Source organism: Haematobia irritans, chromosome 1 (genome assembly GCF_050003625.1).
Source record: "Haematobia irritans isolate KBUSLIRL chromosome 1, ASM5000362v1, whole genome shotgun sequence".
Lineage (NCBI taxonomy): Eukaryota > Metazoa > Arthropoda > Insecta > Diptera > Muscidae > Haematobia > Haematobia irritans.
The window spans coordinates 268,006,369-268,030,297 of NC_134397.1; the positions used below are offsets into that span (position 1 = coordinate 268,006,369).

At 34.1% G+C, this 23,929-nt stretch overlaps 3 protein-coding genes across 7 annotated transcripts in view; all 3 read right to left on the reverse strand.

The window, feature by feature from the left end:
* Nucleotides 1-1,564: 1,564 nt before the first annotated feature.
* On the reverse strand, nucleotides 1,565-11,901 carry Rift (Riboflavin transporter). 4 transcript variants are annotated; one of them, XM_075292987.1, is made up of 4 exons: nucleotides 11,760-11,901; nucleotides 11,030-11,413; nucleotides 1,839-3,057; nucleotides 1,565-1,772 (listed from the first exon to the last, which is right to left on the reverse strand). In XM_075292987.1, exons 2-4 carry the CDS (start codon nucleotides 11,242-11,244, stop codon nucleotides 1,575-1,577), a joined length of 1,632 nt encoding a protein of 543 aa, XP_075149102.1. In that variant the 5' UTR covers nucleotides 11,245-11,413; nucleotides 11,760-11,901; the 3' UTR covers nucleotides 1,565-1,574. The 4 variants fall into 4 exon arrangements, with proteins under 4 accessions (XP_075149102.1, XP_075149091.1, XP_075149116.1 ...); XM_075292976.1 differs by having other exon boundaries at nucleotides 11,711-11,880; XM_075293001.1 differs by lacking the exons at nucleotides 11,030-11,413; nucleotides 11,760-11,901 and adding an exon at nucleotides 10,388-10,476.
* Nucleotides 11,902-13,260: 1,359 nt separating this feature from the next.
* On the reverse strand, nucleotides 13,261-18,224 carry FeCH (ferrochelatase, mitochondrial). The gene is made up of 6 exons (XM_075293012.1): nucleotides 18,067-18,224; nucleotides 17,583-17,982; nucleotides 16,890-16,991; nucleotides 16,504-16,825; nucleotides 16,330-16,446; nucleotides 13,261-13,558 (listed from the first exon to the last, which is right to left on the reverse strand). Exons 1-6 carry the CDS (start codon nucleotides 18,095-18,097, stop codon nucleotides 13,361-13,363), a joined length of 1,170 nt encoding a protein of 389 aa, XP_075149127.1. The 5' UTR covers nucleotides 18,098-18,224; the 3' UTR covers nucleotides 13,261-13,360.
* A 4,230-nt stretch (nucleotides 18,225-22,454) lies between these two features.
* LOC142223366 (uncharacterized) overlaps nucleotides 22,455-23,929 on the reverse strand; it is a 111,149-nt gene continuing 109,674 nt past the window's right edge. For both annotated transcript variants that reach the window (XM_075293260.1, XM_075293257.1), the window contains exon 2: nucleotides 22,455-23,824. In XM_075293260.1, coding sequence (XP_075149375.1) covers nucleotides 22,911-23,810 — 900 coding nt within the window. In that variant the 5' untranslated portion in view covers nucleotides 23,811-23,824 and the 3' untranslated portion in view covers nucleotides 22,455-22,910. The remainder of the gene's footprint in view (nucleotides 23,825-23,929) is intronic.

The window sequence follows — 23,929 nt, forward strand, 5'->3', positions numbered from 1 at the left end:
GTGAAACCACTTAGAGAAGCTTTGAAACCCTCAGAAATGTCACCAGCATTACTGAGGTGGGATAATCCACCGCTGAAAAACTTTTTGGTGTTCGGTCGTAGCAGGAATCGAACCCACGACCTTGTGTATGCAAGGCGGGAATGCTAACCATTGCACCACGGTGGCTCCGGTGAATACATAAAAAGCCACCTCTCATAAAATGTATGTTTTATGGCGATTTCGATTGGGAAAAAGGTGCAACATTCTCGAAATTGATTGCCAAATACGAAGGACACTGTCATAGATTTTGGATCCTGTATCCATCACAATATTATGAATTAATAATAACTTTGGAAATACACTTTCATTTGAGTGAAAATGTATTGAGGGAAAAAGTAGTGTAACACCAGGGCAACATATTTTTTGCGAAACGAAAACGCCCTTAGTGTAAATTAGTGTAATTGCTAATTGTTTTTTATTTTCTTTTCATTACAGATTGTCTTAACATTGTTATATTTTATCCGCGTGTATAAGGTCAAAGAAGAAAAACAGACGCAATTAATTCCTGGACAACACTCCACCTCAACTTCCAATAGCTCTTTAATTGACTTCGATGGAATTCAAGTTAATTCGCACTTTTAATAAATGTAGATGTCATAGTATTATATGATTTACGGGTTTTATTTCAAAATATCGTTAAAAAACTACAAATTTTGTTGCTGGAACCACAAACATTTTTAATTGTTATAGCAGTAATAATCCTACTACTGTTCCTTTTTCAGCGAACAAAAACTGCTGTTTTAGCAAACATTTTTGCTATTATGAGTAACAAAGTTTTTTGGGTGTAGTTGTAAAATAAAATATTAACAATAAATATTATTTGTTATAAAATGAAACAATAAATAAAAATGAATTTAAGACCTACAAGAAAGCTTTTGTACTATGAATATTTTCTTTTCAGGGAAAATGAAACTAATAACAATAAATGTGGGTCGATTCATTATTAATTATTGAAAACTATTGATCAATTTCCAATTAAATGTGGGTATGATTTTGTTTTTTTTCTCAATAAAACAATATATTTTTATCAACTTTTGTCATAGCATAGATGGATTGATTTAATAAAAGCAACCCTGGAAATAAACAAATTCTCGGCTCGAAATGAGAACATAGTACCCACTTTAAGGAGGAAACGCACTGATACGCAATGAAAGATCATGCATGGAATCACCAAATTGAATTACCATTCATTTGGTTGAACAATACAATATATTCCTATAACAAATCTGTATTAACAATGATAAATAGAATTGAAATGTTTTAAAATAATCTGACCACATATCAATACAAGATATACAAATTTTGAAAAACTTTTGGTGGTCTCACATGCGAACCATCAAATAATTCAAATTTTACCTATAACAAATCAGCATCAACATGGATAAATTGGATCGAAATATTTTTAACCATATACAATTTGTTAATATGCTCCTATACAATTTAACTAGATCCTAATTTATACACTTCTGTATTGTCTATTGTCTCGAAATTGTGTTTAGCATGAAATGTTGCTTTTATAAAGACATTTTTAAATTTCAGCATTCTTCATAGGCCGCTGTAAAACTATTTGTTTTATTAATTAAAAGGAAAATCAGAACAGAACCAATGAGAGAGCCCAACTGAGATAGACCACCAGTCCAAACCAACGATTTACCACCTTGGGAACGCATTACTGTTGATATGCTTAACTTTATGTAACTAACCAAACCAACCAACAAAGTCCATGTTATTATCTGAAATTAAATAAACAATTCAAGTTATAGGACATGATATTGCACAAATTGATGTCTAATACTTACCACCAGCACAGATCCAGCTGTGGTACCATGCAGCGGAGGAAAAGGACTCATTGCTGCTGTGACGAAAACATACACTGTTAATATGCTTGCTAATCCGGTCAAAGTTAGAATACTGCGAACAGAGGTATGTGGCAGGAATATAGCCAAAAAACATGCAACGGGATTGGCAATCACACTTAACGTTGCTGATAGATGATAAGCCTGGCCTCCGTATGGTAGGCAAGAATAGGATTGTATGCTATTGAATATGCCATTGGAAAAAAAGCACACAATGGCTATTAACATTAGGAGAGATACATAAACTTGTGAAGATATCACCGGAGCAAGATCGTTACTTGGTTTGGAATCATTGCCATTAACCTGTGTCGAATTATTTCCATTCGATTCAGGAGGTATCGATGACGTAGGTGTTGATGCATCTCTTTCATATTGATAATTGTTGCCTTGGCCAACTTTTACTGCAGCATATTGTTTTTTCGACAGTTTCAATCGATCCAATAATGTAAATCCTAGGCAACTCAAAATCATTACCACGAATATGAATATAAAGAAAGCTTGGGTACCAAATCGAGGAGGGGGTACATACTTTTCATAAATATTTTCACCTGATTCTGTCACATTTACTAATATGCATTCTGCTGAACCTCCTATACCTTGGATTAATGCCACCACTGAAGGTAAAAGACCACTTAGACCTTCTCCCATGAAGTAGGTCACCAAATATATTTCTTTAAATCTTCCCATGTAGGGCATGAAGAGTACACTACTCGTACAAGCAGTGAAAGCTGTAAATATTGTCAGAACAAACAGAGCTACACTGTGCTCTTCGCCGAACATCTTTGCGGTTTTGTTGTAAAAAAATGCGGTTAAGATAGCTGAAATAGTTCCATTGACCAGAAGTGTGTAAATCATAGGGGCATCATTTCTTTTGCAGAATTTTTGTATGAGCGTATATGTAAGAGGACCCAAATTACCAATTTGAACCATAACGCTTAAATACGAGGGCAAACTCCAACCCTCTGGAGCCACTTCAACCAATAGGGGTAGTTGTATGAAAGTTCCATTAATGCCAATCCATGTGCCAATACCAAAGAATATAGCCAAAATATCTACAATAATACTACGATTCTCCAGAATTTTAAATCCCATTTTTACTGTCATGTTGTTGTTGTGCTTCTCGCAATGCAAGAGGGAACTAACCTCAGACGGCTCAAAAGATCTAAAATGATATAATTGAAATAAATTTTATTTTATAATTTGCGTGAAAAATCAACGATAGTCTTGCATACTTGTATCTTCTATAAAACTTTTGCATTTGGATTAGCAAATAGACTGATATTACTAACGAAAGATGAATGTGTAATAATGACATGCATCTCCTCTCAGTAACTTTTGAGACAGGGGGAGGTTAGCCCATTACAACGTGAAGATAAGACGTTAATAAACAATGTATCCATAAAAATGTATTCACAATTGTCTTACTCATACTATTACTATTATAGTTTTTATCTATTCCATTTCTATGTGTTTTGGCTCTAAACGAATAAATATTGGAAAGTTTTACTATCTTCATTTAATTCACAATGAAATTACCGTTATGTGTTATAATCACATTAATAAAGTTATTCAATGAACGTTATTGTCGCGAATGGCTCAAAGTGTAAAATAGAAGTATGCTGTATACTAGTAAATATTTTTTTAATTTAATATAAACCATATATATCATAAATATACAAGTTACTTAATTAGCCAATTCAGTTCACTGCAAAAACAGAGTTCAAATGACATTTCACATTGACGTAGAAGCGCTAGACGTAGAGAAGCTTTAAAACATTCAAAAATGTCATGGTCACAGGCTTTGGCATATATCATCCAGAAGAAAGACACTCCAGGAAACATTTTAGGCCCTCATCCACAGAGAAATTTCATTTATTTAACAATACTATAAGCATTCGTGGTGAAAAATCGTATTGTGTTTAAAACTTGTAGTATATTAAATTTTTTAGCCCGCCAATGGAAATAGATTTTATTTAACCTCTTCCAGACGCCATTGAGATTGAGCAATCATGGTTTGCAAGGTCTTCTCGGTGATATCTGCTATGTAGGGACTTTACCATTCCCGGGAAGCGGGATTTTTTCGAATTTCCCGGGATCCCGGCCAAAGGGAAACTTGCTTCGATGTGGCATATATTTAGACATTTAAATAAATTAGAAATCACCTAAAGCTACTGATATAAGACGCTTTCTGGACAACTACCAATGTATATTATACTAAAATAAGAAATTTTTTGTAATAACAAAATACAAAAAGCTATTACAATGGTCACAAAGGAACAATCTCTTCCGATTTTTTGTAATATTAAAAATTGTATAGAAATGACAGAAACTTATTTCGATGTCACCATCGTAAAACAGATTCTTTATATGCACATGTTCGGTCCATATTCCCAGAAGGAATATACCATCTATATTTGAAATTAAAGTAACTATCATAACAGAAGTTGCCAGTTTAATATTTAATAAATAATAATTATGAAAATATTTTGAAATAATGCAATTGTAAGGTAAAATGAACCATTGTTTATAAAGTTTTACTTAGTGTACCAGTGTATTGGAATGCCGGTTTACAGAAATATAACGATACAAATTTGGAAGAGCGACATTTTTTAACCAATTGATTTGCCATTAGGACCTTCTTGTTGTATATGTTGATAAAACGGAGTTCATTTATTGAGTGATAGAAGCAAAACTGCGCCAAATTTGGCATAATCTAAGTTTACATTGTTTGCACTAATACATACGTACAATTCAATTACAGGGTTGTTGCAATGATGAGTATTTAAACTTAACGTAAAACTAACGATGAGATCAATTCATATTCAAATACATTTCAACTATAAATTCATTATCCAACACCCCTTCTCAATATTATTAATATTGCTTTGTAATTAATTTATATAAACATGAATAAAAAAATACAAATTTACTTCAATTATATAAACCAATTAATTCTCTCAATCTAGTCATCTTCAATCGCTGTAAAGGTTTTGTGAGAATATCTGCCAGCATTATTTCAGTTGGGCAATACTCATACAAAACATCTCCAGATTCATATAAGTCTTGAACGAAATAGTATTTCACATCAATATGCTTAGTTCTCGGGTTTATCTTTTCAGCTTGCAGTATTTTCAAACAGCTTTGATTATCTTCCAAAATAGTTGGTGACGAAACATTGATATTAAATTCTTTAAATAATTGCATCAGCCAAAGAAGTTCCTGTGTCGCTTCGGCAAGTGCAACAAATTCAGCCTCAGTCGACGACAAAGTTACATTAGATTGTTTGCGGCTAGCATAGCTTATAACAGCATCACCAAGTTTAAAAATGTAGCCACTTGTAGATTTGCGCCCATTCGTGTCTCCTGCCCAATCGGCATCAGCAAATCCTTTTAGTTGTAAATCAGATTTAGAACCGACACACAGTTTCAAAGTCTTTGTTCCCTTCAGGTATTTCATTATGCGTTTGACCTCAGTCCAATCTGAGTTATTCGGGCAACTAACTTTTCTCGATAGAATCGATACGGCGACTGATATATCGGATTTGAAATATCCAGGATCCATTGGTATTGAAGAAGTTTTAGAATTTTCGAGACCAAATTCTCTCAGTAGTTTGTCAATATAAATTTCTTGCGACAAATAATACATTCCATTTTTGCAACTTACTTCAATTCCCAAATAACGTTTCAAATCACCAAGCTCCGTTATTTCAAAATTCGACCTCAATATAGATAGTATATTATTCATTTCAACATCATTCTTCGTAGCGACAATAATGTCATCGACATAAATCAAAATGTAAACAATTGAATCGCCTTCGCCTTTAACATATAAACAAGGTTCAGCCTTTCCCCTTCTGAATCCAGAATCAATCAAAATTTTATTGATACGCTGATTCCAACAACGAGCTGATTGTTTTAATCCGTATAGGCTATGATTCAATTTACAAACAAGATTTTCGCTACCAGGTTCTACAAAGCCTTTAGGTTGTTCTATATAAATTTCTGAGTCCAACTCACCGTACAGAAATGCCGTCTTTATATCAACATGATTAACATTCATTCTATTGAAACTTGCGATGGCCAATAAACTTCGAATGGTAGACTGTTTAACGACTGGCGCAAAAATTTCGTCGTAATTTTCACCATATTTTTGGGAATACCCCTTTGCGACCAATCTCGCCTTATACCTCATCTCGCCATCAGCAGTTTCCTTCAATTTATAAACCCATTTGTTTCCGACTATTTTCTTGTCCTTCGGTAGTTCCACAAGAGTCCACGTATTATTTCTGTGCAATGCATCCATTTCTTGCCTCATAGCATCCAACCAATTTTTGCTATCTGATCTAGCCATAGCCTCTTCATAAGTATGTGGGTCATCCTCATAATATACTTTATAACCGTACTTCTTTGCAGGTATACCTTTGTTGATTCTTGAAGATCTTCGTTCCGCGATATTAACGGATGGTTGTTCGTTGTTCTCTTCATCTGAAGGTAAATTCGATTCCGAATCAAACCCATGAAAATCGTCATCATCCGAAATTTCTGATTCTATTTCTTCTTCTTCATTTTCAAAAGAGACGCACACAAACTCTCCATTCTCTTCGCAATTATCAACAAGATCCTCTTCATTGGAAATAATTTTCGATTCCAAAAATTTTACATCTCGGCTAATTACTATTTTATTCGTCTTTGTATCCAGCAAACGATACGCCTTTGTATTATCGCAATATCCCACCAGGTTGTATTTCACAGCAACATCATCAAGCTTTTGACGTTTCTGTTTATTTACTTGAGCAAATGCCACACAACCAAAAACACGGATATGATTTAAATTTGGGCACTTACCAAACCAAAGTTCGTATGGGGTAACATCAACAGCAGCAGACAACAAACGGTTTTGAATATAGTTGGCATTATTTACAGCTTCAGCCCAATATTTTATTTCAAGATTTGCATCAAAAAGCATGCATCTTGCCATTTCCGTCAAACTACGATTTCGCCTTTCGGCAACCCCGTTTTGTTCAGGGGTGTAAGGTGCAGTCAGCTGATGTATTATCCCTTTTGATTTGAAGAAACGCTCCATTCTTTTGTTTACAAATTCTCCACCTCGATCCGTTCTTAAAATTTTCATGCGTTTTCCAAATTGATTTTCGCATTCATTCACAAATTCTTTTATTTTCTCAAACGCCTTATCTTTCGATGGGAGAAAATAAATTTTACAATATCTGCTGTAGTCATCAATCAGCGTCATAAAATAGCGATTTCCAGAAGGTGTTGTGCTTTGCATTGGTCCGCATAAATCGCAATGTACTAAATCCAAAATTCCACTCGACTTAGACTCCGATGCTTTTGGAAAAGATGATCTGGCCAATTTTGCCCTTAAACATACTTCACAGTCACTAATACAGGAACATTTCTTTATTTTGATACCTTCAACAAGATCCTTGTTTATTGTAGTGTTTATAGATTGTATATTTCGATGACCAAATCGTCTGTGCCATATATGTATACATTCCGAATTTTGCGATATCTTCATTGCGCTATGACACTGCTTCAGCACATACATATTGTTTTCAAGAACTGCCTTTGCAAATACATTTCCACCTTTAACTATTGTGCAACCACCAGCCTTGAACAAAATTTCATAATTTTCCACATCTAATTTCCGAACTGAGATTAAATTTCCGTCCAATTCCGGAACAAACAAAACATTTCTTACACGGATTTTGTTGCCTTCACAAAACAGCTCACAGTCTCCAATGCCGCTTGTTTTTAGCTCTGTCCCATTAGCCAAATATACAACATCATAATGGTTTTTATTCAGTGTAACAAAATAATTTTCCTCGCAACACATATGGCAAGTTGCAGCCGAATCAATATACCATTCTCTGTTAAGCCTTTTATTTTTCACACTAAAACAAGCATTTCTATCTTTACCACTTTGTACGACATTCGCCCTGTTATCATTTGATCGTTGTTTTTGTGAATTCCTGTTGGGGCAATTTCTTTTTATGTGACCTGGTCTTCCACATAAATAACATTTCGGCACAAATTTCTTCTTCTGTATCTTGAATGCAGATTCAACTTGTTGATCGGAACTAGTCTTCCTCTTGTATTCCATCAAAAGTTTTTCTTTCACTAAATCCAGCGAGAGATCAGCTTCAGGTCTCATTTCCAGTGATGAAATAACGTGACTATAGTCCTCTGATAGCGTACCCAACAAAAATGCAACAGCCTTATGATCCTCAACAGTTTCTCCTAAATCTCGCAATTTATCCAGAATCGATAAAAATTCGCAGATGTGATCCTCCATAGTTTTACCAGCATCAAAACGCATAGATGACATTTGCCTAAGTAAACTAACTTTGTTGGTTATGTTTGCTTTTTCGTGATGTTTCTTTAAAGCGTCCCAAAACTCCTTTGCAGTTTTCAGTTGCTTTATGATTACTTTCTGTGACTCCTCCACAGCCAAACCAATAGCAGCCCTCGCTTTACCATCACGCACCAACCACTTAGCAGCATCATCACCAGTCAACGCAGGATTTGCACCTCTAACAACCACATCCCACAGCTCTCTTTCCAGCAGCAGCAATTCCATATTAAATTTCCAAATATGATAATTGCTATTTGATAGCTTAGGAAATTGTGTGTAATTCATTGTCATCTTTTTACTTTTCTTATAATTTACTCAAAAAACGATCACAAAGTTAACGCGATTATAGGCCCATAACCTGTTGTATATGTTGATAAAACGGAGTTCATTTATTGAGTGATAGAAGCAAAACTGCGCCAAATTTGGCATAATCTAAGTTTACATTGTTTGCACTAATACATACGTACAATTCAATTACAGGGTTGTTGCAATGATGAGTATTTAAACTTAACGTAAAACTAACGATGAGATCAATTCATATTCAAATACATTTCAACTATAAATTCATTATCCAACACTTCTAGCCCAGGTTCTAACGTTCCCACGAGTCTATATGTCGGACAAGGCAACTATTACTACTTGGTACCATACTCAAATAGGAGAATGCAATTTAAGTTATTTCATTTCATAGTTTATTTTATCTAAAAAAGTACTACAAACAATTAAATTATATATTTTTCTATACTCCCCATTCACTTGGGACACAAAATCTACTCAAAATGGATTTGAATCTCCTTATTTACAAAGAAAATGACAGTTGACAATTGTTAAAGTAGGTTTTAAAAGTGTAATGAGAATGATGATTTACCCACCCAACAAAAAAATTTGTAAGTTCTTCTAGATGAACAACTTTAAAAGCACTTCCAGAGGATGTACTCTCAATGATGTTCTCTATTTTAACTACAATTTTTTATAACTTGCTTTTTTCATATTTTTAATGGGAAATATTAACTTTTTTGTTTCAAATAGGTTAAAAACAGAGTAAGAATTCATAAAATGGTACAAATTATTTAAACTTTTTTTGAAAAAAATGCTTAATCCAATCCGAAAAATTGTGAATTTTTGAAAATATTTGAGGTCAAACGTTTCAGACAAGCGTTAGAATCCATTAAAAATTATAAAAAATATTTATTTTGACAAAATATCTCAGAAATGATACTAAAAATAATGTTTTTGTAGTATGTATCCCTCCATTTTATATAAAATACTCCAAAGAAAATTTCACTGGAATTAAGTGCGGGAGTGAAAAAATAGCGAAAAAATCCCGGGGAAAAACCCTACTGCTATGGTAAAATATTTAGCATGCTCCAAACTGTGATCTAAAACAAACCAATATACTTTTAAAGAAATTCAATTTTACTAATCTGTCTTCCTAAATTCACACATTCAATTTTACTAATCTGACTTCCTAAATTCACATATTCTCACACCAACAATAATCATCCATAAATCGTTAAGACATCTTTAGAGTTATCAAAGGTCGATATGACCAACATTCGAAATCGTTCACTATTCGTATTACCATCGTATAAATACGAAGGGATTTTAAAATACTTATATTTGAATGTAAACAACTAATTTTTGATAGATTGTTAGCAATTACACTTATGCCAAGTGTCCTAATTGCAAGTGTTTGATATAAAAGAATACGCTCATCTAAAGCGCATTATTTCAAAAGATATAAACTGATAAGCAACATTGTTGTTTATAGCCGTTTGCTTATATTTCGGGCGCTAAAATGTATAAATAATATTGGCGTGATAACAAGTAATTAACAAGTAGTAAAATTTGGATTAATATGATTTTTTTCTAATATTAAAAATTACCTACCTTATTGTTATCGAAAAGAAATTCATAGTGCATATTTTGGGATATAAAAATAAGAAGTTAGAAATATAGAATACCCTCATTACCACTTTCAAAAATAGGGAAAACCAACCTGTTTCGATTTCGAGTGACTGTTTTTTTTCTTTGGTTCGATATACAGAAACATTTCAAATATAAAACAAATATAAAACAATATTGCATATTAAATGTGTAAATAAGAGTCATAGACATACCAATTATCTTGCTATCGTATTTGTGCTTTGGTATTTCCTTTTTCTTTATATAGACTGCCATATCGCACTTCAATTAACAAGCTATAGTTTATTTGATTAACATCAAATTGCCGTTGCAACATAAAAATATTTTTTAATTAATTGGGAAACTTTCTTAATTGAGTGCAATTTTTTATTTGAGATCTGTTTTTAGATATTTTTAGAAATTTACTATAATAAAGGTGTTATAGATCATCTTGATTAATCAGATTTTATTATCACACAACATTTAAAAAAAAGAGTTAAAATTTATTTTTAACTTGCAACCATGCCAATGAGTTATCGATTTTTGTAAACAAAAAATAAATATATGTAAATACACTAACAATTTTCCAAAAACATAAACTTTTCAAGGTTTTGTTATTTTTATCTCATCCTAAAGGGCAAAACACTTGAAGCAATTAATATACGAGATGGAGGTTGAGTGATAGCCAATTAAATCAAATTTACAAAATAAAATTTTATTAGTTACGTAAAAAAGAATGTATTTAAATTTTATTCACACAAATCTCGAATGAAAATGACAACGCTCGGACATAGCTTGCGCCGAAATGCAATGATCACTGATCAATTTATTTTACCCAAAACAAAAAACAAACTTACCCGTCACGATAAAGGCTTGGAGCGAAGGCAGCAAGGCAGTCGCTTGCCGACGATGTTAACGACGGTATGGAGTAAACTGGTTGCGGTGGGCTTGTTTCATATTCGATGTTGTTAATGTCTGCATTGTGTGTTGTTATTCGTGAGGGTCTTATATTATAAATTGCTGAGTCTCGTTTCTCATTTTCATTGAAGTTATCTTTACCGTTGGAATTCATGAGTAAATTGAGCACTCTTATTACCACTGCAAGAGCCGAAATTTAGCTAACGTACCAAGCTAGATAAGATTAATAGAAATCCGACTTTTAACCACAAATTGGCGAAAACGTTTATATCAGTCTCAGTCTATTGATAATAGAAAACGGGGTCCGCTCATACAAAGGCATACTAAAAGAAAATAGTTAAGAAAATAAATTACAAATGCTTTGTTACAACACCAAATGTGGCAGAAATATGTAAATGCACGATTCTTCATACGTTTCGTAACACATGATTAAGTTCAAATTTCAGTTGAAGGGGATCTATTACATTTCAGAAACATTTTTGCTGGAATTGGTAAAATATTGTATAGCAATCCAAACAAGAATCAGATATTTATCCATTGTGCGATAAATACTTCGATTTATTTAGAATCCGTAATTCAACTGAAATGAGATCTAAGATAATAGAACCATTGGCGGTTACTTAAATCGGTTTCAGCGTCATAATAGAATGCTGTTTCCCATAGACTTGCCATTCACATTCCTTTATTAACAATTTAATTCTCGAATATGCTAACAAAATTTTATAAATGCTTGCCCACGTCTAATATTTTTTTGTTTATTTTGCATAAAGTTATCACCCTCTGACCCCACTTCCCAACAAAAATATTTCACATATGTGGGGGTTGCCAAACATTCGCTACGCAAAATCTCAAAATACCGCTACATCTTTAAAACTAATTAGTTCGCAAGGTAACGTAACGTACCACACTCCCGCGACTCTCGTTATACTTCATACCCCTTTCCCACCGTGTACGCACAATTGTGCGGGTAAGTTTAAGTCTCTATAATTTCTTTAATATATGACGTACTGCGATAAGAGCGGCAAAAAAATAATTGTGTATGCTCTCTCTTTGTCTAAGAATGTGAAGAACCGTTATAAATATTTGTCTTTTATATTAATTTTGTAGTTTCAGCAGTGTACTTTGCTCATTTGTAAAAATTAGTGGACGATGTAAGTTTGCAAATAAATTAAAATTATTTAAGTTGTGGAATATTTCATCAAACAAGTGTTTTCAATAAGAAAACATATTAAATATTGTATGCAAACAGTAACTTCGTGATTATTTTGTGTTTTTTGATATTTTTACGTCCGGACTTTTACCGGAATTTACCGGACGGCAACAGTTGTGCGTATCCTGAAAAAACAGGATACAGGATCAAACTGAACAAACTTATTAATTTAAAATGTTCTATGTGCACATAAATAACAGAATTCAAAAATTTAGGAAAATCTATCACGTAGATCGGCTATAGGTCGGAAAGGGATACACATTACAAACGGTGATTTTAAATGTCGAAGAAATTGCTTGAACTACCCGGCGGGAGAAAAATCTCCCATTAAAATGGAAAAGAAATGTTTTATGCCATTTTTAAATGTAAACATTGCGAAATTCGATTAACATTTCATTTATTTATATTCTCATTCAATTATCTCCTTTTCAGCATATCAGAGTTCGATGTTATCCACATCGCTACCATAAACTATAAAGTGACACATAATGCGTCGTTCAAAATATAACTTTATCAGAACGATAATGCCGTGTCCAACAATTTTTAAACATAACCCAGACGTTGGCCACATAATCGATGTGATTGACATTTTTATTGATATTTTACTTATCACCGGCCGTACAAACTTATAGTGTGAACGGCGCATAAACCGTTTTATGCGTCCTACAGACTATAAGTTTTTCCGGACGGAATGTATGTGTTTGTCCAATCGATACGACTTGTCAGCGATGACTAAATAATCGGTAAATGTGTTATCGATCCCATAAATATGCAGCAGTATACATGGCGCATTATTATGCAATAGCGATACTTGTTTCTGATCTATTTTATCGTGTGTAAGAAAGAAGTTTTTACCATTACGATACGGCAACACTAAGCACTCGATATAAAATCAAAATAGTGTTGGCATCACTATTTTAACAGTACTCCGCCAAATTAGTTTTCAAAATTGTTAACAAATATAGTGCTTTTGTATCTTTATTTTTAACTAACCCTTCACAATTATTGTAATTAAGTGTATATAATAAATTACTAAAACCGATTACGCCGTTTTTATAAACTAGCGCGAGCATACATCTTTATACCACTTCTTACTTTCACGGCATCGAGGATTTGTACACATTGGACAACGCATTAAAAACTTCGGATTGATGTTTTGACCGTGTTTCAAGTGATCAGCTACTATGGAACTCAGAGCCTTAATAAAAATAGGATGATCATTTGGTGTGGCGGCTCGACGTATTTCTTCAACTCCAACCTGAAAAAGGTGAAATATTTAGTCTTATAAGCATGTATTTACTACGTACGGCATAGAATCTTGAATTAACATGTCAATATTTATAAATAAACCCCAAAAACGGCTCAATTCGATACTGACATAGTAACCACACAGAATGTTGTTGTATTGTGAACAATCACAACTTCATTCTTTACAAGTGGGATGTAGTTTACAGTCTCATATTCCGTAATACGACTCATATTCTCGCAATCCAGATGAGACGTTTTAGAAGTTGAAAAATATCTTGATGATTAGTTATTGATTATAAGGAGCATGTGAAATCTTGTATCGATTTCTTTTTTAACATTATGAAATTAGTGAAATATACACTACTTTGCACGTAGCCTTCCCATGCGAAGACATAACCACATGAGTTCAAAACGGTTCCCATTGACTTTTGTTAGGAGTAAAAACACGCGAGATCCATCACTAAAAAAACTCTAGATCATTGGTATCGGTAACTACAATCATCTATTTTTTGTTAAGATAATACCTTAAACTTGTTATTAAAACACTTTGTAAAAATAGAATATTTTCCAATCACATATGCTTGGGTTTATCTATTGTAAAAATTAGATATACATAATTATAATTTTTCATTCATTCCTTCTGAGTTTTCATTTTGTAATAAACGTTCACAAATCATTTAAATATCACGCCACTGTTTCATTATTTAACCCGAAAGGAATATATATATAATATATTCCAATAGGTTATGGGCCCAGGCCGCCAGTGAATTTGATTTGATTTAATTTGTGAAGAGAAAGGAACTAAAAGATTGCTGCAAAATGGAAGATATCAAAACCAATGTGAAGAAACTGAATGGAGAAAACTATCAGGTTTGGAAATACAAATTGGAACTCTTGCTGATTAAAGAGGATTTGTGGGAAATAGTTTCCAAAGAAAGGCCTGCTTCTCCTGATGCGAGTTGGACCTCCAAAGACGGAAAAGCTCGCGCAACAATCGGTCTTCTGGTCGAAGATTCTCAACTGGTTCATCTTCGGAATTTGAAATCTGCTCGTGAGTATTGGGAAGCGTTAAGAAAAGTTCACGAAAAGGCAACTTTATCAAACAAAGTAATGCTTTTGAAGAAATTGTGTCGTATGCAGTTAAAGAGTGGCCAAGATATGGAAGCACATATTTCCGAAATGCTCGAAACTGTTGATAGATTGAATGGATTGGGTGAATGTTTAGCAAATCATTTACAAGTTGCATTTCTATTGGGAAGCTTGCCGGATGAATACAATTCCATAATTACCGCTTTAGAAGTTCGTACGGACGATGACTTGACATTGGATCTTGTAAAAGAAAAGCTCATTCAAGAATATAAGCGAAGACAAGCCGGCGTTCAAGAGGTTCTTTAAAATTGTACTTAGGAATACAAGTAGAAAAAGATGGTAGCAATTTCTTCATACATCAACAAGAGTATATCAAGAAAGTTTTAGAGGAATATGATATGGCAAATTCAAAGCCATCAAAGGTACCAATGAACGTCGGATATCTAAAGGAATCCGGGAAACAAGAAAATGAATTGGAAACAAATTTATTGTATAGAAGGGTGATTGGATCACTGTTATATCTGGCGAATAACACAAGACCAGATATCACCGCCGCAGTTTCTTTTCTCAGTCGCAAGATATCATGTCCAACGAAAGCAGACTGGACCGAGGTGAAAATGGTCCTGAAATATCTGAATGGAACAAAACATTTTAAGCTTAAAATACATTGTCGAAACATGCAACTTATAGGATATGCTGATGCTGATTTTGCAGGTGAAGTTAATGGGAGAAAATCTACAAGCGGTTACGTGTTTCAACTTGGAACAGCCACAATTTCATACGCAAGCAGAAAACAAAAAGAATGTAACATTGTCCTCAACTGAAGCGGAGTTCGTTTCATTGGCTGAAGCAATTCAAGAACTAACTTGGCTGCGGATGGTATTTAATGATCTCAATCTAAACATAACAGACATCACGATGAAAGAAGATAATCAAAGTGTCCTAAAATTATTAAATGCTGAGACAATTAATCCTCGTACCAAACATATCGATGTTAAGTACTACTACGTACGAGAAGTTAACCAATCAAAGCAAGTCCAATTTGAATATTGTCCAACGGAGGAAATGTTAGCGGATCTTCTGACGAAACCATTACAATATAGTAAACTAAATAAATTTAATCAAATGATTGGACTGGTATAATTCTATTTCACAAATTGATAAGGGGTGTTAAGATAATACCTTAAACTTGTTATTAAAACACTTTGTAAAAATAGAATATTTTCCAATCACATATGCTTGGGTTTATCTATTGTAAAAATTAGATATACATAATTATAATTTTTCATTCATTCCTTCTGAGTTTTCATTTTGTAATAAACGTTCACAAATCATTTAAATATCACGCCACTGTTTCATTATTTAACCCGAAAGGAATATATATATATATAATATATTCCAATATTTTTCCCACAATAACCAAGAGCCATGACAAAGGATTGTTTGGAGGGCAACCGCATGAATTATCAGGTTTGAAATATTTCAATTTCCGTCAAATATTTGCCCAGTGTTACCCTATTGTTAGCAATATATTAAACACTGTAAATTTCTTATTTTTATGAGCCGATTATAAACTACACCACCACAAAAGCGAACTTATTTTCATTAATTACGTGTAGTTATTATTTAGATTAAATGCAGACGTAAGCATTCATAAAAGTATGCTTACTATTCAATTTGCAAATAACTTACCTCTTTTGCCAATTCATCACAGTATTCAATATCCAATTCATGCAATGTCTCAATATGTTCATTCACAAATGCTATAGGCACTAAAATAAAATTTTTCAGTCCTTGTTTAACATATCCCTGGGAATAAGAAGAATAAGACTTTGTTACAAATAAACCAAAAAAATGAGTCCTTACCTTAATGGCGTCATCTGTGGCCGGTGCTAACCAAGGCAGTGGTCCTACTTTTGATTGCCATGCCAAGCTATATGGGTTACAATAACCCAATTCTTGCATTACCATTTGTACGGATGCTCCTATCTCCGAGGGATAAGGATCACCTCGATTTACAGCCTTTAATGGCAGAGAATGGGCAGTGAATAATATGACAACTTCATTACGTTTAGTTTCACAGAACTTATCCAGTTCTTCGCGTATGCGCTCGGCAAAAGTTTTTATGAGAAGGGGATTACTTCCCCATCTATCAATAACACTCCATTTTATGTTTGAGGGTGGTGATCTGCTCATATTACAGAAAATATAACCAATAAAAACTCATTCCCAAATGGAATTAAAGGACAAACCTCTGTTTGTAATGCTGATAGATGGAATTGAAACTGGAACCAGACGTGGCGCAGCTATATTGTGGATATTGTGAAAAGAGAACCAATCGCTCGGGACCATCTCTACAAAATAAAATAAAAGTTAACTATTTATTTATGTAAAAAAACTATATAAATAAAAATTTTTAATTTCATTTCAGAAGAACGAATCTGTTCGTGTTGATTGGTAGATTTTAGATTATGCATACCTTGATAATCGATTTTGATCTAAAGCCGCGATGGTTGAAGCACCTACCAAATGTTTTTTTCTTACCTCGGACGTTCTCCCAATAAAAAAAAGAGCACAACGCGTTTTTAAGAATGAACATTATTTTCTCGAGAAATATGAAAAGAAAATATTCTTATGTATAAAAGAAATAAGTATACAAAGATTTGTGTATGGTTGAAATCGGTTCGTCCTATTTAAATGTAAAAAAATTGAATTGTATTCCAAGGCTTTGGGATCGTCTTCCTGCATAAAGATTGAATTGAAACAATAATTGTATTCGCTCGTCCCTGGTCTAAAGGTCAGTTTCTATCTTTTCCCCGATATTTTTATCGATTGTTTCTTTGGATCATTCCCCTTCAAGGTGCTGAAACTCCATCAAACAAACAAACATGCGGCAGTCTATATCCACCATCTCTCTCGTTCCTTCTTAAGTATAATTTACTTACTTTTCAATTCTTTCCAATGTATGCTCCGTCAATGGATTTACGTAGCGGAAACCCACATAATGCTTATGTGGAGCTGTCTCCGGTGATATACGATCCAACTCCTTACACATCAATTCTCCCTGTAATTCAGTCCACTTCAATATAGGTGAGCCACCACCAATTTCTTGATATTTCTTTTGCACTTCCGGCGTACGCCTTTGTGCAATCCATGGCCCCAATTTACTTTGCACCGGCAGTTGTATCATGTCGCGATCGGTCATAATACGTAACAGGTAATCATGGACCTGATCGGTGGACTGAGGTCCACCCATATTTAACATCAGAACAGCGGTTTTCGGTTTATCACAGCTCCTGGCTGTTGTACTAAAGTTGGCCCATTTTGTCAATGCCTTTGAAAGACCTTTATACAACAACAAATATGCTTGTTAATGCATCCGATGACTATGTTCCAATTATTATTGATGATTATGTTCCAATTACTTGCCTGAACATTGCTTTGCTTTAGCGACCAACATATTTTAATTGCAAATAATATAATTGAGATTTTAATTAATTACGAACTATTTTTTAACTTGTATTTTAGGTTACTCTCTAATCTACCTTCCTTCTAAATGCAACGAATGCAAAGAAGTCAACATATAACCAGTGTTGAAAAGTTTCGCAACCGGTACAATTAATGGAATGTAGTAAATAAGAGGTAGCCAGGGCTGCCAATTTATCGGCATTTTGACGATTTTTTACTCACAAAATGGACAATTCAGATTTTAACGAATTAACTCCGTTCAGTTATTCCGGACGGAATGTCAGTGTTTGTAAAGAATCTTACAGAGCGTCAGATCGACACGATTATGCCTTCGGACTTAACTGATAATGTGTCCAATATATGCGATATGTTCGACACGAGCACTGTCGTCCAGAATAACTGATAGAGGGCATTATACACACAGTTTAGCGAGTTAAGGTGGGTATTAAGTTCGAGTTTAGGGTAGGTACTATGTTCGGGTTTCGAGTTGAAAACCACTTTATTTTCGTGATTACTTTTCCTTAAAGGCCGGTATGCACCTCTAGCGAAAAATTTCATTCCCATAAGAAATGCATTGCTATTTATGCTAACGAAATTTTCGGTAGCGTTCAATTTCGTAAGCTGGTACGCACCTCTAATGAAAATAACAGGGTTGTCAAAAGCATATTTTGGCAGCAAACATTTAATTTATTACAATCATTGTGTGCGTAAAAGTTTTAAAAGGTCTGTAAATAATAAACAATTTATTTGAGGAATATTTCGAACATATATTAACAATTTTTAAAAGCTATTAGCTGGTTTAAAATTTGTGTACACAGCCCTGTTTTTTTTGTTGTAGACTTAAATAAATTTTTGCTACCGAAAATTTCGCTAGAGGTGCATACCGGCCTTAAATAACCAAAATTATAAATGAAAACAAACTTATTCCTGTAAAGTCTTGCCGAAATCTAGAGGAACAAGAAACTACGCATCAATTGAGTTAATTTGTCTGCTTTATATTGAACTGTTTTAATAAAGTAACCACGAAAATTTCAACGCGAAAAGCGAACATAGTAAAGGGTGATTCTTTTGAGGTTAGGATTTTCATGCATTAGTATTTGACAGATCACGTGGGATTTCAGACATGGTGTCAAAGAGAAAGATGCTCAGTATGCTTTGACATTTCATCATGAATAGCCGAACGATCTGCCACAACGTCGAATTTTCAGTGAATGGGCCCTAGAAAAGTTGGCAGAAAATCCGCTTTTTTATCGACAAATTTTGTTCAGCGATGAGGCTCATTTCTGGTTGAATGGCTACGTAAATAAGCAAAATTGCCGCATTTGGAGTGAAGAGCAACCAGAAGCCGTTCAAGAACTGCCCATGCATCCCGAAAAATGCACTGTTTGGTGTGGTTTGTACGCTGGTGGAATCATTGGACCGTATTTTTTCAAAGATGCTGTTGGACGCAACGTTACGGTGAATGGCGATCGCTATCGTTCGATGCTAACAAACTTTTTGTTGCCAAAAATGGAAGAACTGAACTTGGTTGACATGTGGTTTCAACAAGATGGCGCTACATGCCACACAGCTCGCGATTCTATGGCCATTTTGAGGGAAAACTTCGGAGAACAATTCATCTCAAGAAATGGACCGGTAAGTTGGCCACCAAGATCATGCGATTTGACGCCTTTAGACTATTTTTTGTGGGGCTACGTCAAGTCTAAAGTCTACAGAAATAAGCCAGCAACTATTCCAGCTTTGGAAGACAACATTTCCGAAGAAATTCGGGCTATTCCGGCCGAAATGCTCGAAAAAGTTGCCCAAAATTGGACTTTCCGAATGGACCACCTAAGACGCAGCCGCGGTCAACATTTAAATGAAATTATCTTCAAAAAGTAAATGTCATGGACCAATCTAACGTTTCAAATAAAGAACCGATGAGATTTTGCAAATTTTATGCGTTTTTTTTTTAAAAAAAGTTATCAAGCTCTTAACAAATCACCCTTTACTTACCTTTAGCCGCTAAAATCATCATTTTTTCACGATTACTTTTCTTTTATAATCCTCTTTAGGGAACACATACTTTGTGAAAATTTACTTTGAGCTTTTCCCTATCAAGTTATAATAAAATTTTCAACAAATATGTATAATTTCATGCATTTTTCTTACTGATCTAGTTTTCACTTTAGCGATTTTAGCGGCTAAACTCGAACTTAGTACCCACCTTAAAGGTGGGTATTAAGTTCGAGTTTAGCCGCTAAAATCGTAATTTTTTCACGATTACTTTCTTTAATAATCCTCTTTAGGGAACACATACTTTGTGAAAATTTACTTTGAGCTTTTCCCTATCAAGTTATAATAAAATTTTCAACAAATATGTATAATTTCATGCATTTTTCTTACTGATCTAGTTTTCACTTTAGCGATTTTAGCGGCTAAACTCGAACTTAATACTCACCTTTAAGGTGGGTATTAAGTTCGAGTTTAGCCGCTAAAATCGTATTTTTTTGCGATTACTTTTCTTTAATAATCCATTTTATGGGATACAAACTTTGTGAAAATTTGCTTTGGGCTATTACCCATCAAGTTATAATTAAATCTGCAACATGATTTTATGTCTTTATACCCTTCACCACTACTGTGGTACAGGGTATAATAAGTTTGTGCATTTGTATGTAACGCCAAGAAGGAGTAATCATAGACCAACCTTTTAGTATACGGATCGGCTTAGAATTAAATTCTGAGCCGATTTAGCTATGTCCGTCTGTCTGTCTGTTGATGTATTTTTGTGTGCAAAGTACATCTCGCAGTTTTAGTCCGATTGTCCTAAAATTTGGTACAGGGTCCTGTTTCGGCTCAAAGACGATCCCTATTGATTTTGGAAAAAATCGGTTCAGATTTAGATATAGCTGCCATATATATTTTTCACCGATCTGGTCATAATTGGCGTGTATATCAACCGATCTTCCTCAAAATCCGTACATCCGAATATTTTGTGAGTCTCGAAAAACTTGCAAAATATCAGCCAAATCGGTTCAGATTTAGATATAGCTCCCATATATAGCTTTCGCCCGATTTACACTCAATTGCCCACAGAGGCCAATTTTTGCTCCGATTTAGTTGAAATTTTGCATAGGGAGTAGAATTAGCATTGTAACATTGCGTGCCAAATTTGGTTGAAATCGGTTCAGATTTGGATATATCTCCCATATATAGCTTTAGCCCGATTTACACTCATATGGTTTCCCATATTTTTTTACTAACATTGGAACACAATGTTAGTGCATTAGCCGACATAAATTTTGAGTCTATAGATTTTGTAGAAGTCTATCAAATTCTGTCCAGATCGAGTGATATTTAAATGTATGTATTTGGGACAAACCTTTATATATAGCCCCCAACACGTTTGACGAATGTGATACGGTATCGAAAATTTAGATCTACTAAGTGGTGCAGGGTATAATATAGTCGGCCCCGCCCGACTTTAGACTTTCCTTACTTGTTTTTTACTGATTTAGTTTTCACTTTAAGGTGGGTATTAAGTTCGAGTTTAGCCGCTAAAATCGTCATTTTTTCACGATTACTTTTCTTTAATAATCCATTTTAAGGAACACAAACTTTGTGAAAATTTGCTTTGGGCTTTTCCCCATCAAGTTATAATAAAATTTGCAACAAATATGTATAATTTCATGCATTTTTCTTACTGATTTAGTTTTCACTTTAGCGATTTTAGCGGCTAAAGGTGGGTATTAAGTTCGAGTTTAGCCGCTAAAATTGTCATTTTTTCACGATTACTTTTCTTTAATAATCCATTTTAAGGAATACAAACTTTGTGAAATTTTGCTTTGGGATATTCCCCATCAAGTTATAATGTAATCTGCAAGAAATATGTATAATTTTATAACTTTTTTTACTGATTTAGTTTTCACTTTAGTGAAAATTAGCGGCTAAACTCAAACTTAATACTCACCTTAAACTCGAACTTAATACTCACCTTTAAGGTGAGTATTAAGTTCGACTCACCTTTAAGGTGAGTATTAAGTTCGAGTTTAGCCGCTAAAATCGCTAAAGTGAAAACTAAATCAGTAAGAAAAATGCATGAAATTATACATATTTGTTGCAAATTTTATTATAACTTGATGGGGAAAGGCCCAAAGCAAATTTTCACAAAGTTTGTATTCCTTAAAATGGATTATTAAAGAAAAGTAATCGTGAAAAAATGACGTTTTTAGCGGCTAAACTCGAACTTAATACCCACCTTTAGCCGGTAAATTCGTCATTTTTTCACGATTACTGTTTTAACGAGTTAGAAAACCAATATAAATTGAGCCTTCTTGAGAATAAATACACTTGATTTTCCGTTTCTTTATAACTTCATATTAAATCGTATTTATTCACATAAATTCATCTATAACTATAAATTTTGTATGTCACTTCAAATTCACAATAAATGGTTCTATTCTTTTAACAATAATACTTGTGCAATACTCAAATTGATCATTTAATTCTTAGCCTTTTATTCTTATCTGGTATGCTTCTTCAAAATGTGCTGTGGTCTTGATGACGATTTCTCTACAACTGCCCCTCCTTCACCCTTTTGCTGTAGTCCTTGTTGGCAAGGTAGAACGAAGAAACAAGAAACATATGAGATCGTTATGACTTGGATTGGCAGGATTGCCATCCATTTGTTTACTGCGTAAACATCCTCCCCGGCCATGGGGTATCTAAGCAGATATTAAATTGTGGACTAAATTTACTACATAGCACATTTGGTATATTTGTGTTTTTTTTCGATATGGAAAGGGTATTTAAAATTGAACATCTTAGGACGTTGCTGACCCAATTACCAACCACCCTAAGGTGGAATCCTGAGCCATAAGCAACCCGCCTTCTGCCTGCATTATATTTGATTTCATGATTGCAGGAAACAAATCTGCGCCGATTTCTATGTAGATTGGATTGTTGGATATGAATTTGGGATCGGCTAATTCGATTCGCGGAAATTTGTCCAAGATGGTTTCGGAGAGAGATTGAGCATAAGGTTCCCGTGGTAAAGTCTCTGTTACCCTTGCATTAACCTGAAAAGCCGGATAGGTTGGGACGGTGGCCTCAAAGCTCAGACGTGTATACAATAACGAATCCACCGTGAATGTTTTAAGCTCATATTCTTCAATAAGTCGAGCAGCGATTATTGTCGACGATAAACTGGAATTCATTAATGCTCTAACAAATTTCGTACTATCGCCCATATGAACTTTTATTAGTGCAGTCGGTAGTACAGTTCTCAGTATGTTGCATGAAACTGGGTTTGGTCGTTTGGATGATAACTGCGGAGGGGAATGGGAACGAATTCTAGGGGCAGTGGATTCATTCCTCCAAATGCGCTTATGTCCGTGCAAACTAGTATGATGTTTTTCTTTACAGATGTTACATCGGGCATGGCTTTGACATTTGCCTTGAAGGTGGTTTCTTGCTAAGCAATTAACACAGTAATGGAGCTTCATAACTGTTTTGTATTTGTCGATCAGGTTCATGTGGCGGTATTTTGAGCAAGACGATAAACTATGATTTTCTCGACATAATCCGCACCCAAAATGTTTCACACTGTGATTTGAATGAGTAAACTGATGTTGCTCCTCACTTCGTTTACCTTGTCGCCAGCTTATTGAACAATTTCTGTGTAAAGGTGCTCGGTTTGCACAGCTTTTACAAGTTCGACCCATGCTTGTTAGCGCACCTATGGAATAAATAGTTAAACAATGAAAATTAGAGTAAAAATGGGATTTAATGTGTGTTGTTGGTGTAGAGTGTTATCTAAACAAAAAGTATAGGTTGAGAAAAA

Excerpts from the sequence above, each read along its gene's own strand:
- Rift (XM_075292987.1), bottom strand. The coding sequence starts at position 11,244 with ATGAATTCCAACGGTAAAGATAACTTCAATGAAAATGAGAAACGAGAC. Across the intron at positions 3,058-11,029 it reads CCAAGCCTTTATCGTGACGG|ATCTTTTGAGCCGTCTGAGG; the intron begins GTAAGTTTGTTT and ends ATATCATTTTAG. Across the intron at positions 1,773-1,838 it reads CAGCTGGATCTGTGCTGGTG|ATAATAACATGGACTTTGTT; the intron begins GTAAGTATTAGA and ends ATTTAATTTCAG.
- FeCH (XM_075293012.1), bottom strand. The coding sequence starts at position 18,097 with ATGTTGGTCGCTAAAGCAAAGCAATGTTCAG. Across the intron at positions 16,992-17,582 it reads ACATTGGAAAGAATTGAAAA|AGATGGTCCCGAGCGATTGG; the intron begins GTAAGTAAATTA and ends TTTATTTTGTAG. Across the intron at positions 13,559-16,329 it reads GTGATGAATTGGCAAAAGAG|GTTGGAGTTGAAGAAATACG; the intron begins GTAAGTTATTTG and ends CACCTTTTTCAG.